Here is a 15835-nt window from a genome sequence, read left to right as displayed (position 1 = left end):
AGTAAACCATCAGTATTCTCGAGCCCATGCAGTCAAGTCCCTCCTACAGGGCATACAGAAGCACCAACCTGTATTCAGTGGCAAGCGCCTACCTTTCAAGAGTCCCATCTTTAGGGACATGTCTAAAATCCTTACTCATTCCCTGTTTAGGGCTTTTCCCAGACTAGTCACCCGAACAGCCATCTACCAGGCCTTCTACGGTTCCCTACAACCTAGTGAATTTAGTCAGCGGCTCCGGCAGTCACACACTGCTCCGACGCCACCCGACTCGCTTTTGAACCACTACACTCTCACAGTCTGCAAACGCAACAAACCAGCCCCTGGGGTTGACATCAACCTGTTTCAGACTGACAACGCCTGATGCCCAGTGACGGTGCTCGACCCACTACTGCTCCATCTACCCAGCCAATCTGATGGTAGCTCGTTGCTACCCTTTCTATACCAGCTCCCTGAGTGTCAGCCAGTGTGTCAAGCATGTCAGAATCCTCCTAAGTAACTTGGGCTTCAAACCCCAGTCAGTTCTCTGGACATTCTTTGGAGCAGCCTCAGTTGCCTCCCAACAGGGAGTACCAGACTACGTAATCAAGATACCAGGCTGATGGAAGTCTCCTTGTTTTGCCACATACATCCCAAATCCTCATGAAGGAATGGCACAAGCCTTTACCAAGCTGGCTAAATAAATACAAGAAATCAATATAAACTATTTCCCTATCTGAGTCTTTTTCCCCCTTTTCTTGGCATACTGACCAGACCACCAAGCCACACTTCAGGTCTATTTATGTTGTAAGTCTTGTCGCGTGTTTATGTGATCCACATCTCTCTCGGTCAGAGGGTAACGACCATAAATAAGAAGGCCAGTATGGTGGCCTGAGTTTATGGGAGGAGCCCGGAGGGTATTTAAGCAGCCCACTCACACATGCTCTTTGTCGGTTCAGTGTGCGGTACTACACGTCACTGGGCCGACTCTTTCCAGCTCACCTCATGTTCGTGAGTCTGCGCATTCAATCGCATTCGACACCCTCTCGCCCTTCCCTTTTTCAGGGCACTTCTCAGCATATCCTTCTTCAATTAACTACCCATTACTTACCTTGGGTATGCCCCCTTTTCTTGGCATACTGACCAGACCACCAAGCCACACTTCAGGTCTATTTATGTTGTAAGTCTTGTCGCGTGTTTATGTGATCCACATCTCTCTCGGTCAGAGGGTAACGACCATAAATATATATATATATATATATATATATATATATATATATATATATAAAGCACTCTAATTAGCAAATGGAACATTCATTGCTGTTGGGTATTCAAAGTCATATCTGTCTTGCTATCAAATCATTTTGCAAAGTCACATTTTTTCTGTTATGGCTAATACATAAAAAAGTTATATACATCTCTTCTGCTTTCACACAGACCACACATAAAGGTAATGTCACCGCATTCTTCTTTTTGGGATTTAACAACAATGGTGTATATAATCTGCTGCTCTTCACCTTGGTCCTTATTATATACATTGGGACAATATGTGGAAACTTTTTGATCATCATGCTGGTATATTACAGTAAGACCCTTCATTCCCCCATGTACTTCTTCCTCTCCCAACTCTCTATATCTGACATCATGCTGACCACAGATATCGCTCCTAACATGTTACATATTGTTCTACATGAGAGGACCTCCATATCCTTTTCTGGTTGCATCACTCAATATTATGTCTTTGGCTCAATAGAAGTATTTGAATGTTTCCTTCTGACAGTGATGTCCTATGACCGCTATCTAGCCATATGCTCTCCTCTGCATTATACCTCCATCATGAAACAATCACTTTGCATTACATTACTTCTTGCATCCTGGATTTTCAGCTGTTCTATAACATTAATATCAACACTTGGCTTATGTCAACTAGAATTCTGTGGATCCAATGTTATTGACTATTTATTTTGTGATTTCAATCCTCTTGTGGAACTTTCCTGCTTAGATACATCCAGAGTTGAAATGGAAGTTACCTTGTTGTGTGTTCCTGTGCTAATATTACCCTTCCTAGTGATAGTGATTTCATATACTTACATTGTTTTAACAATATTAAAGATATCCTCCTTTTCTGGAAGACTGAAATCCTTTTCCACCTGTAGCTCCCATCTCACTGTTGTGTTTATATTTTATGGAACCCTAATTGCTGCATATATGATTCCAAAGAAAGGACAATCACAAACGATCAGTAAGATAATGTCCTTGTTGTACACGGTTTTTACTCCCTTTGTAAACCCTTTCATATACAGCTTGAGGAATAAAGAGATCAAGGACAGTTTAAAGATGTTATATATAAGCTTTTTATTTAAAACCATTAGTAAAAGTTAAATTATTAAGATATATCCATTTAAACTTGTAGATAACTTGGTGTGCACTGGTCTCCAAAAATTTGACTTCTACTGTACTGAAGCAATACTTAACAATACATTGTTACTAGAGTTCAATCACCCAAATTAGCTTTCTAAACAAGGCCTAAATACCCTTTAGACCTTCATTTCATGGTACCTCTTACAACTCCCTTGTTTTTGTTAAAATTTCTGCTTCAGCGCTGGGATACCTATATAACCAAGGTCAACCTCTCTTCTATCTTTATCTCTGGTCCCATCCCTACCATATTGCACAAATCCTGTTATTCTTACTGACTCCTTACTTGCCAGCCATTTCTAATGACATTAAAAACTCAACAGTCTCCTATCTATGTGTATCGTTCTTAGGCTTCTGAACCTTATTGAGGTTGAGATCCATGGTTTTATTTTTGTGTATGGGTCATTGCATTGCAAACAACAATTGCAATCAACAATTTTCTTCTCATATTGGGGGAATCTACTTAGTCTAGCCCTCATCAAAGAAAAAAAGAGAACAAGAATAGTTTAACTCCTAAAATAAATAATGAGTACAACAATATATAGAGAGCTTTGGACATCCCCTTTAAAAAAACTAAACAGAAAGTTTGAGAAAATCACCAGAAAGGGGCCAAGTGCATAATTGTGAGTAAAGATGAACTGGGCGATATTATACTCTGGCTGCTGCTCCCAGACTCAAGAGACCAAATGAGATTCAACACAAGGAGCGCTGTTCTGATGAGTTGGAAAAATAAGCAATGCAATAAAGGTTACAATCTTTAATGGCAAGTGTATCAATTCCTATGTCATATGTCAAAGAATAAATAGTCAAGTATTAGACAGTGGAAAGGGGGTAGCGCGGTAGCGTCACTGAATGCATTCAGTGACGCTACCGCGCTATGTGTGAACGAGGAAGGGCTTTCGTTGCCGGCCGGCACCTGTTTTTATGCTTGATGTTTTTACAACCTTTGTAAGTACATTCTTTTTTATTTAATAAACACCCTCAAACGGTATCACACTATTAGTGTATTTCTATTCTGGGGACAACGTGAACATGTGATCTCTGAGTGGACGGGCTGCCACTCTTTCTCTGTGTGGAGGATTGGATTCGCTGGATAGCAGGTTCTTCTCCCCTGGAGATCTCTCCCTTGGATGAACGTGATTAGGATTCCCCTGGAGAGTGGTGTACCTTGTTTAAGGCTATTCCCTCTTAGCCATCTGGTAAGAGGCTATCTATGTGGTGGTGGCTTCACTGATCATTAATACCTCTCACTGTGGTGTCATCAGAATTGAGCTGTACAGTTCCATGCTGCATACTAGTTGCTCTTTTTATCAGAACATTGACTTTGGACTAATTCAGTTATTAGTTATTTTTAAACATTTGATTTCATGCTTCAAAGTACATTGAACATTTTTCCAGTCTCATAGCTGGTTACTATAGTTGGCACAGTTTTTTTCTTTTTCCATTTATCCATGTGTATATGCACCGTTTATTGCTGCCTTCGGTTTTAACTTACCTACATATTTTTTTCATTTATTCTGTTTCTGGCTAGCGCAAATTTTTTTGTTGTTCCTGGATTGATCCGGTGGTTTGTACAGACTCACCGGATCAATCCGTCCGCTCCCCTCCCTCGCATGCGTCGTAATGATGCGACGCATGCGTGGAAGTACTTACATTCCAACGTCGCGCACGTTGCCGCGTCATCATCGCGGCGACGGCGCGACACGTCACCGTGGATGAATTCCGTGCGGATTTTGATCCGATGGTGAGTACAAACCATCGGATCCAAATCCGGAGGAGGAATCTCCCCTCGTGTGTACGGGGCCTTAGAGGATTCGCACGACCACGTTAAAGAAGAACAGCAGTGGGTACGGGCCAAAATGGCGGACCTAGAAGACCGCTCGAAACGCAACAATGTAAAAATACGAGGAATACCTGAAACGATCGTTCCAGCCGACCTGAATACATATGCAAGATAGATGATTTTGACGATCCTACCGGAGCTTCCACAAGTGGAAACAATTATCGATCGCATCCATCGACTACCTAAACCATCTCACCTGTGATACTCTTATGCAAATCCGCTTCTATCATACTAAAGAGATGCTATTATCCAAGACAAGACGTATCGACCAACTACCACCACCCTACGTGAAATTGCTGACATTTCCCAATACACTCGCCAACAAAGACGCCAACTCCAAACCCTCACTGAACCGTTAAACAACCAAAAAATACCCTATCAATGGGGATTTCCGACCAAACTTCTGGTCTCCAGGAATGGAGTGAAACACAGTGTCCACACAGTGGAAGAAGGCAGTCTACTTCTCAAAAAATGGAAGATCATTCCTGACTTGGAAGCATCACCTCACCTACACGCCTCAGGCAACACTCCCTTTCTTTCCGACAGGGGGCGTCCCAGTGCTATCAAGTGATTATAAGGTTAGTGCACCTATTATACTCATCTTACTTATGCACTTCGGTTTAGTGCCTGCTCGTTGCAGTCTATCCACAAACTTTCACCCTCCACAGTGCTCAGTAGTTCATGTGGTTTACTACTGACCCTTGTATATCCCCACAGACCTCATTACCACCTAGCCTTGACTGTCTGTTAATTTCCTCTCTATTTCCCTCCCTCCCTGCTTCCCTGCAGAGAACCTGATTTCTGAGAACACGTTTTCCTGATCTACAGAATACACGGACCACCTTCCGTTTCCCTGCTGTACCACAAGACCCGACAAGAACTGTAAGTACCACCTTTTCCTTTTATAACCCTTAGCACTTCACAAAATGCCAAAATTCCTGTCAATAAATGCGAAGGGGCTAAATCACCCTGCTAAGAGAGCATCTCTGTGGAAGACAGCACAAAACTCTATCTGCAACATTCTCTGTGTACAGGAGACACACTTCAAAATCACAGCGGAGCCACAATGCACCAACAAGCAATTTACGAGCATCTTTAAAGCATCAGGCCTTGAGAAAAAAAACGGAGTCTTAATAGCCATCAAAAACACGCTGTCATTTACGCTCCATGGCAGTCTAGTCGACACCAATGGACGATACTTAGCCTTGGATTGTTCCTTAAATAACACCAGATATACCATTGTGACGGTGTATGCCCCCAACAAGAAGCAAATTAGCTTCTTATCCAAACTGATGAAAAAAATCAACCATTTTAAGGACATCTCATTATCTGTGGGGACTTCAATATAGTCCCAGACAACTCAATTGATGCCTGATCTCACTCCAGAAGAATCCCAACGCATATGGGCTCCTTTATCAGATCACATGATCTATATGATGTTTGGAGGTGCCACCACACCACCGAGAGAGACTATTCCTTCTTCTTCCCCCGCCATAACTCATACACCCGGATTGACTATTTTTTGGTGGACAAATGGTCCTGCCCAAAACCTCAACGTCGGAAATTTCTACTATTATGTGTTCTGACCACGCCCCTGTTACCTTGACTCTGTCCGACTCCGATGCTTCCCTCATCCACTCTCCGATATATTCTGAACACATCCGGAAAAGTCTTGAAGAATACTTTGCTCTTAACACAAGGGCCCGGATTCACAAAGGACTTACGACGGCGTATCTCCACGTACGCCGTCATAAGTCTGAATGTGCGCCGTCGTATCTACGTGCCTGATTCTTAGAATCATTTGCGCTTGTATTCGGCCAAGATACGAGCGGCGTAAGTCTCCTACGCCGTCGTACCTTGGGTGCATATTTACACTAGCCGCTAGGTGGCGCTTCCCGTTGATTTCCACGGCAAATATGCAAATGAGCTAGATACGCCGATTCAGGAATGTACTTGCGCCCGGCGTATTAAAATACGCTGTTTACGTAAGGCGTCCGACCGGCGTAACTTTACCCCTCATAAAGCAGGGGTAAGTCATGTTAGGTATGGACGTCAGAAACGTCGGAACAGCGCCGTATTTTACGTCGTTTGCGTAAGTCATCCATGAATGGGGATGGATGTAGGTTACGTTCACGTCGACTAAGCATTGAGCCGGCGTAATTTACGGAGAAAATTCGACGTGATACTGAGAATGCGCGCATGCGCCGTTCGTTAGGTGTGTCATATACGTGGGGTCACGATTCATTACCATACAACACGCCCCCTACCAGACCAGTTTCAGCAGACATGTTCGGTCGTGTGTAGGTCTGAGCGGACAGGATTCCAGCATACATTTGCCCGCCGGGCCTTTTTCCAGCGGGCAAATATTTCTGGACTTGTTTTAAAACAGCCCGATAAAATCCTGTCCGCTCGGACATGTTCGGTCGTCTGTACAGACCTACCGTACATGTCCGAGCGCCCGCCATCCCTCGCATGCGTTGAATGACTTTGACGCATGCGTTGAAGCATTGAACTGGCAGGGCCCGCCTTGTTGCCGCGTCATCGTCGCGGCGATGGCGCGGACACGCCCCGCGTATTATTTACGCACGGATTTCTGTATGATGGTGAGTACAGCCACCATACAGGAATCCCCCGGGCAGACATGTACGGTGAAAACGGTCCGGCGGACCGGTTTCATCGTACATGTATGCTCGTCTGTACAAGGCATTAGGTCTCGTACACATGACCGAGGAACTCGACGGGCGGAACACCTCGTTTTCCTCTTCGAGTTCCTTGTGAAGCCGTCGAGAAACTTGACAAGCCAATTTTCTCCATTCCCGTAAAGGAAATAGAGAACATGCTCTCTTTTTGGCTCGTCGAGTTTCTCGACAGTTTCCTCGACGAAAATGTACACACGACCGGTTTCCTCGGCAAAAAATATCTCCCAGCAAGTTTCTTGCTGGTTTTTGCCGAGAAACTCTAGGTCTCCTTAGACAGGAACTGAGGGCTCACCTGTTAGAATCTTTTGAAAAAGCTCATACCCACTTTAAAGCCAAACACTACTCCACTGGTAACAAAGCAGGGAAAGCCATGGCCACCAGAATTAAAGGCCACATCCTAAAGTCCAGAATTTTTCACTTATACCATCCCGCCTCAAAGCCAAAACTAATTTATCCCTGTGCCATTGCGGATGCATTTGGCCACTATTTCAATTCATTGTATAACTTAAAGGACGACTCTTCAGTTAGCCAACCCACTCCCCAAGACATAGCATCATTTCGCCATGAAATTGATCTTCCTAAACTTTCTGAGGATCAACTTAAACTATTAAACGTTCCATTCACCCAATCGGAAATTACTCGTACAATCTTAGATCTCCCCTCGAACAAGTCGCCAGGCCCTGACGGCCTAACTAGCGAATACTACAAGAAATTTGGATCTATTTTGACACCCTTCTTAACTAAAGTATGTAATGACGCTGTATTGTCCTCCTCTCTCCCTCCAGAAATGTTATCTGCTCTATTCATCACCCTACCAAATCCGGGTAAGGAACCCACGAGCGCGCAAAATTTTCACCCCATATACCTTCTCAATATAGACACAAAAATCTACGCGAAACTCATAGCCAATCGTTTGATTGATCTGATTTACATTCTCATACACAACGATCAATCGGGTTTCACCAGAGGCAGACAAACCTTTGATGCAATACGTAGGATTATTAACATCATCCATGGTGCTGGGTCGACTCGAACGCCTTCTCTGCTGCTATCTTTAGACGCAGAGAAGGCATTCGACAGAGTCCACTGGGACTATATGAAAGCGACCCTTACCAAATTTGGCTTTCAGGGACCCATATTCTCCGCTATTATGGCATTATACTCTTCCCCTTCAGCTAGAGTCTACACCTCTGAAATGCATTCCAAACCCTTTCCTATCACCAATGGCACCCGCCAGGGATATCCGTTGTCGCCATTAATATTTAATCTAGTAATGGAACCTCTAGCTGAGCATGTCAGACGCAACAACGAGATTAAAGGTTTTAAAATTGGCTCCATGGAACACACAATTAATTTATTTGCTGACAACATCATAATGATGATTACAGACCCCCTCTCTCCCCTGGCTTTGGTACAAACGCTACTGCAACACTTTAGTAACATTTCCTGATATAGAGTTAATGAAGGTAAATCCTACATCCTGGGCATGGGTCTAGACGCAATCACTAGCACACTCATCAGGACTAAGTACCCTTACCCCTGGGCAGATATCGGGATACCATACCTGGGTATCACTCTCACTAAATCCACAAAGGGACTGTTCACCCACAACTACACGGTAGTAAAACAAATGTTGATCCGGGAGACGACAAAAATTTCCAAATATGAATATTCCTTGGCTGGTCTCCTCGCAGCCTTTAAAATAATGATATTACCTAAGCTACCATACACCTTTCGTACGCTTTCCCCATACCACTCTCTCACTCTTACCTTAATTCACTACAATCTATTTTGACGAGGGACTTATGGCAAGGTAAAACATCCAGATGCAACCATGCAAAGCTTATCAAACACAGATCTGTGGGAGGGATGGGTCATGTAGATATTAAAGACTACTATACAGCCACTATTCTCTCACAACTGAGAGAATGGATGTCCACAACCCCCTCTAAACCTTGGAGCAATATAGAAAACTGTATGACCCCAGGCCCTAACCTGTCCCTATGGCTGTTCAGTACACCTAACAGAAGCTTACATCTCAATCTTTATTCTCCTACCATACAAGCCTCTGTCAAAACTTAGAAGGCAATTCATTCCACTAAATGGGAGTCTCTTCCAACAAAGCCCATCCCCATACCTATTGAAACATTAAAACTGCTAACTCCAGACCTACACATCCCACACTGGGTATCCGTCCAAGCAACTGACACGTCTGAACTTCGCTCCCTAATTGCCAATACCTCTTTTCTAACCATCCAAAAGGAATCTAGTGCACCTACCACAGACTACTTTAACTACTATAGGTTACAACAATGCCTTCTTGCGAACCCTTACCTCAAAGGTTCCCTCCCCATTACCCTGTGGAACTACATGTTCTCAGATAAACAAAAACCCAAGGGTACGTCCTTGATATACTCCACTCTACAGGAAAAAGGTACGTTCCAAAAGTCCAAACCCATCGTAGATTGGGAAGAGGATCTACAAGCCCATTTCTCAGACCAACAGTGGCAATCAGCAATTAAATTGGTATACACATACACCTCTTGCACCGCATTGTGGGAATTTGCCCAAAAAATGCCGATGAGATGGTATATGACCCCATCCAGAGTGGCCAAATTCCATCCACACACCTCCCATGTATGCTGGAGGGAATGTACCTCCCCGGTACACTCATATATGTATTCTGGAAATGCCCATTTGTAAAACCAATATGGACTAAAGTGGAATCAGTGTTACGGGATATACTTGGTTTCCCCATCTCACTGACTCCCCAACTAGCTCTCCTCAACCTCACCATTGATGATCTACCACCAAACCTCAGAATAGCGACCACACATATTCTTTTTTTTTTTTAAAAGCAAGAAAGCAATACAGGAAACATAAGAAGAGGAATAAGCAAAATCAAATCAGACAGCGTATATATGGATACTACATTGTATCTCTCTCTTCAACTCTATTTGCTATCCATAGTTTACCACCGAGGGAAATTATAATGTTCTATATCACAAACAGTTTTCAATCCATTCCCCCAAGGAGAGATTGGGTAACCAAAATATTATTACTACTTTTAACTAAATTTCAAAGTTCCCCAAGTATTTCATCTCCACCCTGATTATCCATATATTCTCTATATATTAGACTAATTCCCTCTTTATCTCCGTCACACTTCCTTCCCTGTTTTATCCCCTCCCCCCTTATCCCCTCCCTTAAGACCCCCATCTCCACCTCTTCTCCTCCTCCGTCCGTGTATGCCCATGGACCGGAAGGGAAGAAAAGGAAAAAAAAACACAGAACTACATAACACAGCAACCCTCCCCCCCTCCGCTGTCCCCCCTGGTGCGCGATATCATCCCTCCTTCTTGTTTCCCTTCTCTTTCCTTTTCCCTTCCTTTCCTTTCTACCTTTCCCCTCCCCTTTCTTTCTGCTCCCTTTCCTTCCTCTCTTCCCTCTCCTCATCTTCCCCTCCTTCTTTCCTTCCCTCCTCCCTTTCCCTTCTTTCCTCCACTTCTAATCTTTATTCTTACTCCCCTATTAACTTTTTACCTTCCTCTGATTGTACAAATAATTCCCAGGATGCCCATATCATTTTAATTTGCTCTTTCTTATCTATCTTTTTTAAGCCACATAGATATTGGAGGTGCTTCAGGGTCTCCTAGCACCTAAGCTTTTGATCGCCAGAAAATAGAAATCAAAAGACTCTCCCAGAAGTAGTTAACCTGGTACAAGCCCACTACTCTTATGAAACTATCCTCTCTAGAGGTAAACAAACAAACACTAAGGTGATATCCCTCTGGAACCCATGGAAAATTTGGTACAGCAGCAGCCACAACCGTTGATAATAATGATATTTAATAATCTCAGGTCCCTCTCTCCCCCCTCACCTTTCCTTCTACTCTTCCTTCATCCTCCCTACTCAGCTTGCCCTTTTCCCCCTCTGTTTAATCCATCTACTATTGTTTAAGCATATTGTCATGGACACAACTGTTTGATTGTTCAGTTTGAGTTTCATGTTCTAATGTTGCACATCTTTGCAGCCCAGTTCTATGTCATGCAATACTCGTTGTGTTTCATTTATACATTCATATTTCACTTATGTAATGTTACAACTGTACTTTGAAAACCCTTCAATAAAAATATTTTGAAAGAAAAATAGGCCCGGTATGGAAGTGGTTAATTATTTAGCAAAAAAAAAAAGGAACTCAAACTCCTTCTTAATGGCAAACATTTCAATAATCCTGAAACCTGACAAAGACCACACAGACGGCGCAAATTTCAGACCCATTTATCTTCTTAATGTGGACCTAAATATACTAGCAAAAATACTTGCAAATAGAATTAAACCCCTACTATCCCAAATCATAGGACCAGAAGAAGTAGGCTTTATGCCAGGCAAGGAAGCCAGGGATAACATAACCAAAACATTAAATTTAATCCACCATGCAAACAACTCAAAGATCAAAGGCCATTTTTTTGTCTACAGATGCCGAAAAGGGCCTTGATAGAGTTGCATGGGACTATATGCTTTCCACCTGCTCCTTCATAGGAATGTTAAACTGGATAAAAGCCCTTTACCAAAACACCCAAGCTAAAATCAAGATAAACAATATCTTCTCCAATCCAATAAATATATGTACAATAAAGAGAGTCACCGCTCTAGGTGGGTCTACTATATGGTCACAAGTTTAAAACAGGATTCCAAGGGTGCTGTCTGTGCACTGGGCAAGCATGAAAAGTAGATGAAAGATGGATAGCCACACTCCAAAAAAAGCCATGAATAAGCACTAATCTTGTGCGAAACGTTGGCTGTTCCCCTGTTCCTGTTTTATGATTCGGTGATGTATTTGCTGTTTATTTGAATAAAAGACAACCTGCACGTTTTTTTTTTTGGATTGCGGCTATCCATCTTTCATCTACTTTTCAATAAATATATGTAATGGAACTCGACAGGGATGCCCTCTCTCACCCCTCCTATTTATACTGACTCTAGAACCCCTAATCAGAACAAAAAACATTGAGAGTGAAATACATGGCTTCCAAGTGAAGACTCTTTACCACGTGATCAGCCGTGTCCAATCTGCCAGATGCGAGTAGAGGAGAGCCGATCGGCTGCTCCTCTGACAGGGGGGTTTGTGCTGATCGATTATCAGCACAGCCCCCCCGAGGATGCCCATACTAGACCATCAGGGATGCCACTAGACCACCAGGGATGTCACCAGACCACCAGGGATGTCCACCACCAGGTATGCCATCACTGATTGGCAGGCATTGTTGTTTGGCACTCATAAGTGCAATACAGTACATCCATGCCACCTATCAGTGCCCATCCATGCCCATCTGTGCCACCTATCACTGACCATCCATGCCGCCTATCTGTGCCCATCCGTGTCGCCTATCCATGCCCATCCATGCCGCCTATCTGTGCCCATCCATGCCCATCGGTGCCACCTATCTGTGCCCATCCATGCCGCCTATCAGTTCCAATTTGTGCCGCCTATCAGTGCCCATCTGTGCCGCCTATCAGTGCCCATCTGTGTTGCCTATCAGTGCCCCATCAGTGCTGCATATTAGTGCCCATCAGTGCCCATCAATTCCACCTCATCGGTGCCCATCAGTGCCACCTTATCAGTGCCCGTAAGTGCAGCCCCATCAGTGCCCATCAGTGAAGGAGAAAACATACTTATTTACAACGTTTTGTAACGGAAACAAAAAAAAAGCATTTGATTTTCAATTTATTTTAATTTTTTTAGCAGTAAATAAAAATCCCAGAGGTGATCAAATACCACCAAAAGAAAGCTCTATTTGTGGGAACAAAATGATACAAATTTAGTTTGGGTGCAGTGTAACATGACCGCGCAATTGTCATTCAAAGTGCAGCAGTGCTGAAAGCTGAAAATTGGTCTGGGCAGGAAGGTGTATAAGTGCCCTGTATGGAAGTGGTTAAGGAGGTATTGAACTGCCAGATTTGAAAAAATATTATTTTGCAAAACATATCTCCAGATTAATTGACTGGCACTGCTATGGAAACAGCAAAGACTGGGTAAACCTAGAACTGTCCAACAACAGACAAAAGCTATTATATTACCCATAGACCCTCTATTCCAAAACATCCAAAATCCTGAAACAACACCCTTTGATTACAACTATTCTTGAAATATTCCACAAAATTGCCTCACCATATTAATTAGCATCCATACCAGGACCCTTAACACTGATTCCCAAAAACCCCCGACTTCCTACCAGGGCTTAACCAAAAAGGACTTCCGAAACCAGAACACAGCAGAACTTTCCTAGTAACACATTGCCTCCACCAAGGCAAAATAAAAACTCAAGATTCACTGAAGGATGAGTTTGGGGAATAATGTACTGGCTATTTTTTCTACATACAACTCCATGATTTTCTACAAAATAGCAAACATAGAGCATCAGTCCGTCTTCCCATGACTCCCTTAGAATCTATTTGCCACAAGAGGTCTATGGTACATAAAACAACCTCTTTAGCCTATATGTGACTAAACCATATAAACCAAAAGGGCAATCAAAAACATAGAGAGACATGGGAATCCGAACTCAAAATCAAAATGGCAGATGCTCAATTGGAAAGAGCCTGTATTTTTGCACATAAATGCACATAAATGCTCTTTGATAAATTACTAACTCAATGGTACATCACATCACAAAAAGCTCCCGACACCTGCTGGAAATGCGGCACACATGAAAAAACATTCACACACATTTGGTGGGTCTCCCCTCCAATGCCTAACTACTGGCAAAAAAAAAAAATGGATAAAACAAATCACAGAGACTGAACTGGATCTAAACGCTGCAGCCTGCTTACTACATATAAACTCTTAGGCCTCGTACACATGACCGTTTTCCCTCGACAGAATCCATCAAGAAACTTGGTGGCAGAGCTTTTTTGACGAGTAAAACGGTCGTGTGTATGTTTTTCATCAAGAAAACTGTCGAGAAACTCGACGAGAAAAAAAAAGAACAAGTTCTCTTTTTCCTCGACGGGAGTCTCAATTTCCTTGTCGTGTTCCCCGTCGGGCTGGTTTTCTACGAGAAACACATGTGTGTATGCTAAGAAACCCGCGCATGCTCAGAATAAAGTATGAGACGGGAGCGCACCTTCGGTAAAAGTAGCGTTTGTAATGGAGATAGCACATTCGTCACGCTGTAACAGACTGAAAAGTGCAAACTTATACTTAACACGCAGTAACATGAGATTAGCAAAAGCAGCCCCAAGGGTTGTGCCAGTGGAATCGAACTTCCCCTGCCGTCGTAAGTGTTGTACGTCACCACGTTTGAGAACGATGAGATTTGGTCTTGACAGTGTGTACGCAAAGAAAGCTTGTCAAGTTTCTCCACAAGCCTGAAAAGGATATCGTTGAGGAAAACGATGTTTCATTTACGAGTTACTCGGTCGTGTGTACGAGGCCTAACTCACTGAGTAAGTATAAGAAAACACTCACTAGACATTTAATAAATGCAGCCAAGATCCTCATCCCTCTGCATTGGAAAACCTACACATATCCCAACAGTCAGGGATTGGATTGACAGAGTCAACACTGTTTACAAAATGGAAGAAACCCTAGCAATGAAAAAAAGAAACATCATCCAATTTTCATAAAAAGTGGCAACGCTGGTGGTTATTGACACAATCCGGTGACTTTAATGAAGCAAATGCATAATTTGAGAATATATATCTACATAGCAGTCCCATTCCTAATGTCCTGATAATTTACACTTCAACAACAAACATTAAAAGACCAGTCTATTGTCATTATGGTTATAATTACTTATTATTGTTTATTTAATTTAATATTACTTTAGTAATTGCCATAATTATTGTATTTTATCATTTACATTTATGTTTCCCTACATGGTATCCTAACCACAACTTGCCCTCATTATACCCCTAATGTAAATTAGCAGCATTAAGCTGCCCTCTATTCATAATTTCAATGATATACATTGTAATTTCGCTCTCATCATTCTTGTAAACTGACATAATTATTCTTGTGTCTTATTTGATGTATGCTGCAATGTCAAACTGTACACTTTTATAAACTTTCAAGAAACCTTGATTGTGATAAAAAAAAATTAAAATAGAATTTGATGGACAGATAGGCAGTGGCAGGCTACTTATGTATTTCAGCACAGATTTCCTTTAAAAAATTACACCATTGTGTCTGACCAATTATTAACTATAGTATTTAAAAATAAATATAGATATATATTGATAAACAACAAGCATACAGTGCATACCCACAGAGACCTTAGTTACTCTCTCTAGAATTTTTAATCGGCCAAGAATTATATAAATATCTGTGTGCAAACGGTTTCTTACTTAGTCATCTAGGCTCATCCACCAATACACATCATATGTTTTAAACTTCCAATAGATATACAGTAGAAGATATTCACCTTTTCCTTGCAGTTTCTTTTTTTTTTGTTTTTCTATTTATGATATGTTTGCATTTTTCAATGTTAATCAGATTTTTTTTTAAACGAACAGGGGTCATTTATTAAGCAAAAGATTAGCAGAGTCATACTGTAAATAAAAAAAAATACATTGTTAATCAGAATTACTGGTGAAAAAAAGATTATAAAGGAATCTAATGTTCTAATCTAATATTGTTACTTTTCTGTTTTAGTTAAAGAAATCTAAATTGTATTTTTGTTTGATTCTTTAAATTTAAGCTAAAAAAAAAAACTACATATGGATTTCAATCAGAGATCATTAGTAAACAGAGTAAGTACTTTTTTATTTTATTTCACTTAGCTATAATGCTTGTATTTATCAAAATTAACATTTTGAGAAAAAAAAAAAATTCTATAGCTTAGTGAATTGAGTGTAAATATAGATGTGCACTATATATATATATATATATATATA

At 41.8% G+C, this 15835-nt stretch overlaps 1 protein-coding gene across 1 annotated transcript; it reads left to right on the top strand.

Annotated features, from left to right (window-relative positions):
- Positions 1 to 1281: 1281 nt before the first annotated feature.
- LOC120930733 (olfactory receptor 10A7-like) lies at positions 1282 to 2358 on the top strand. The gene has a single exon (XM_040341907.1). It carries the CDS (start codon positions 1282 to 1284, stop codon positions 2356 to 2358), a length of 1077 nt encoding a protein of 358 aa, XP_040197841.1.
- Positions 2359 to 15835: the final 13477 nt, after the last annotated feature.

The sequence above is a fragment of the Rana temporaria genome, chromosome 3 (genome assembly GCF_905171775.1).
Source record: "Rana temporaria chromosome 3, aRanTem1.1, whole genome shotgun sequence".
Taxonomy (NCBI): domain Eukaryota; kingdom Metazoa; phylum Chordata; class Amphibia; order Anura; family Ranidae; genus Rana; species Rana temporaria.
This window is presented reverse-complemented; position numbering and strand designations above follow the sequence as displayed.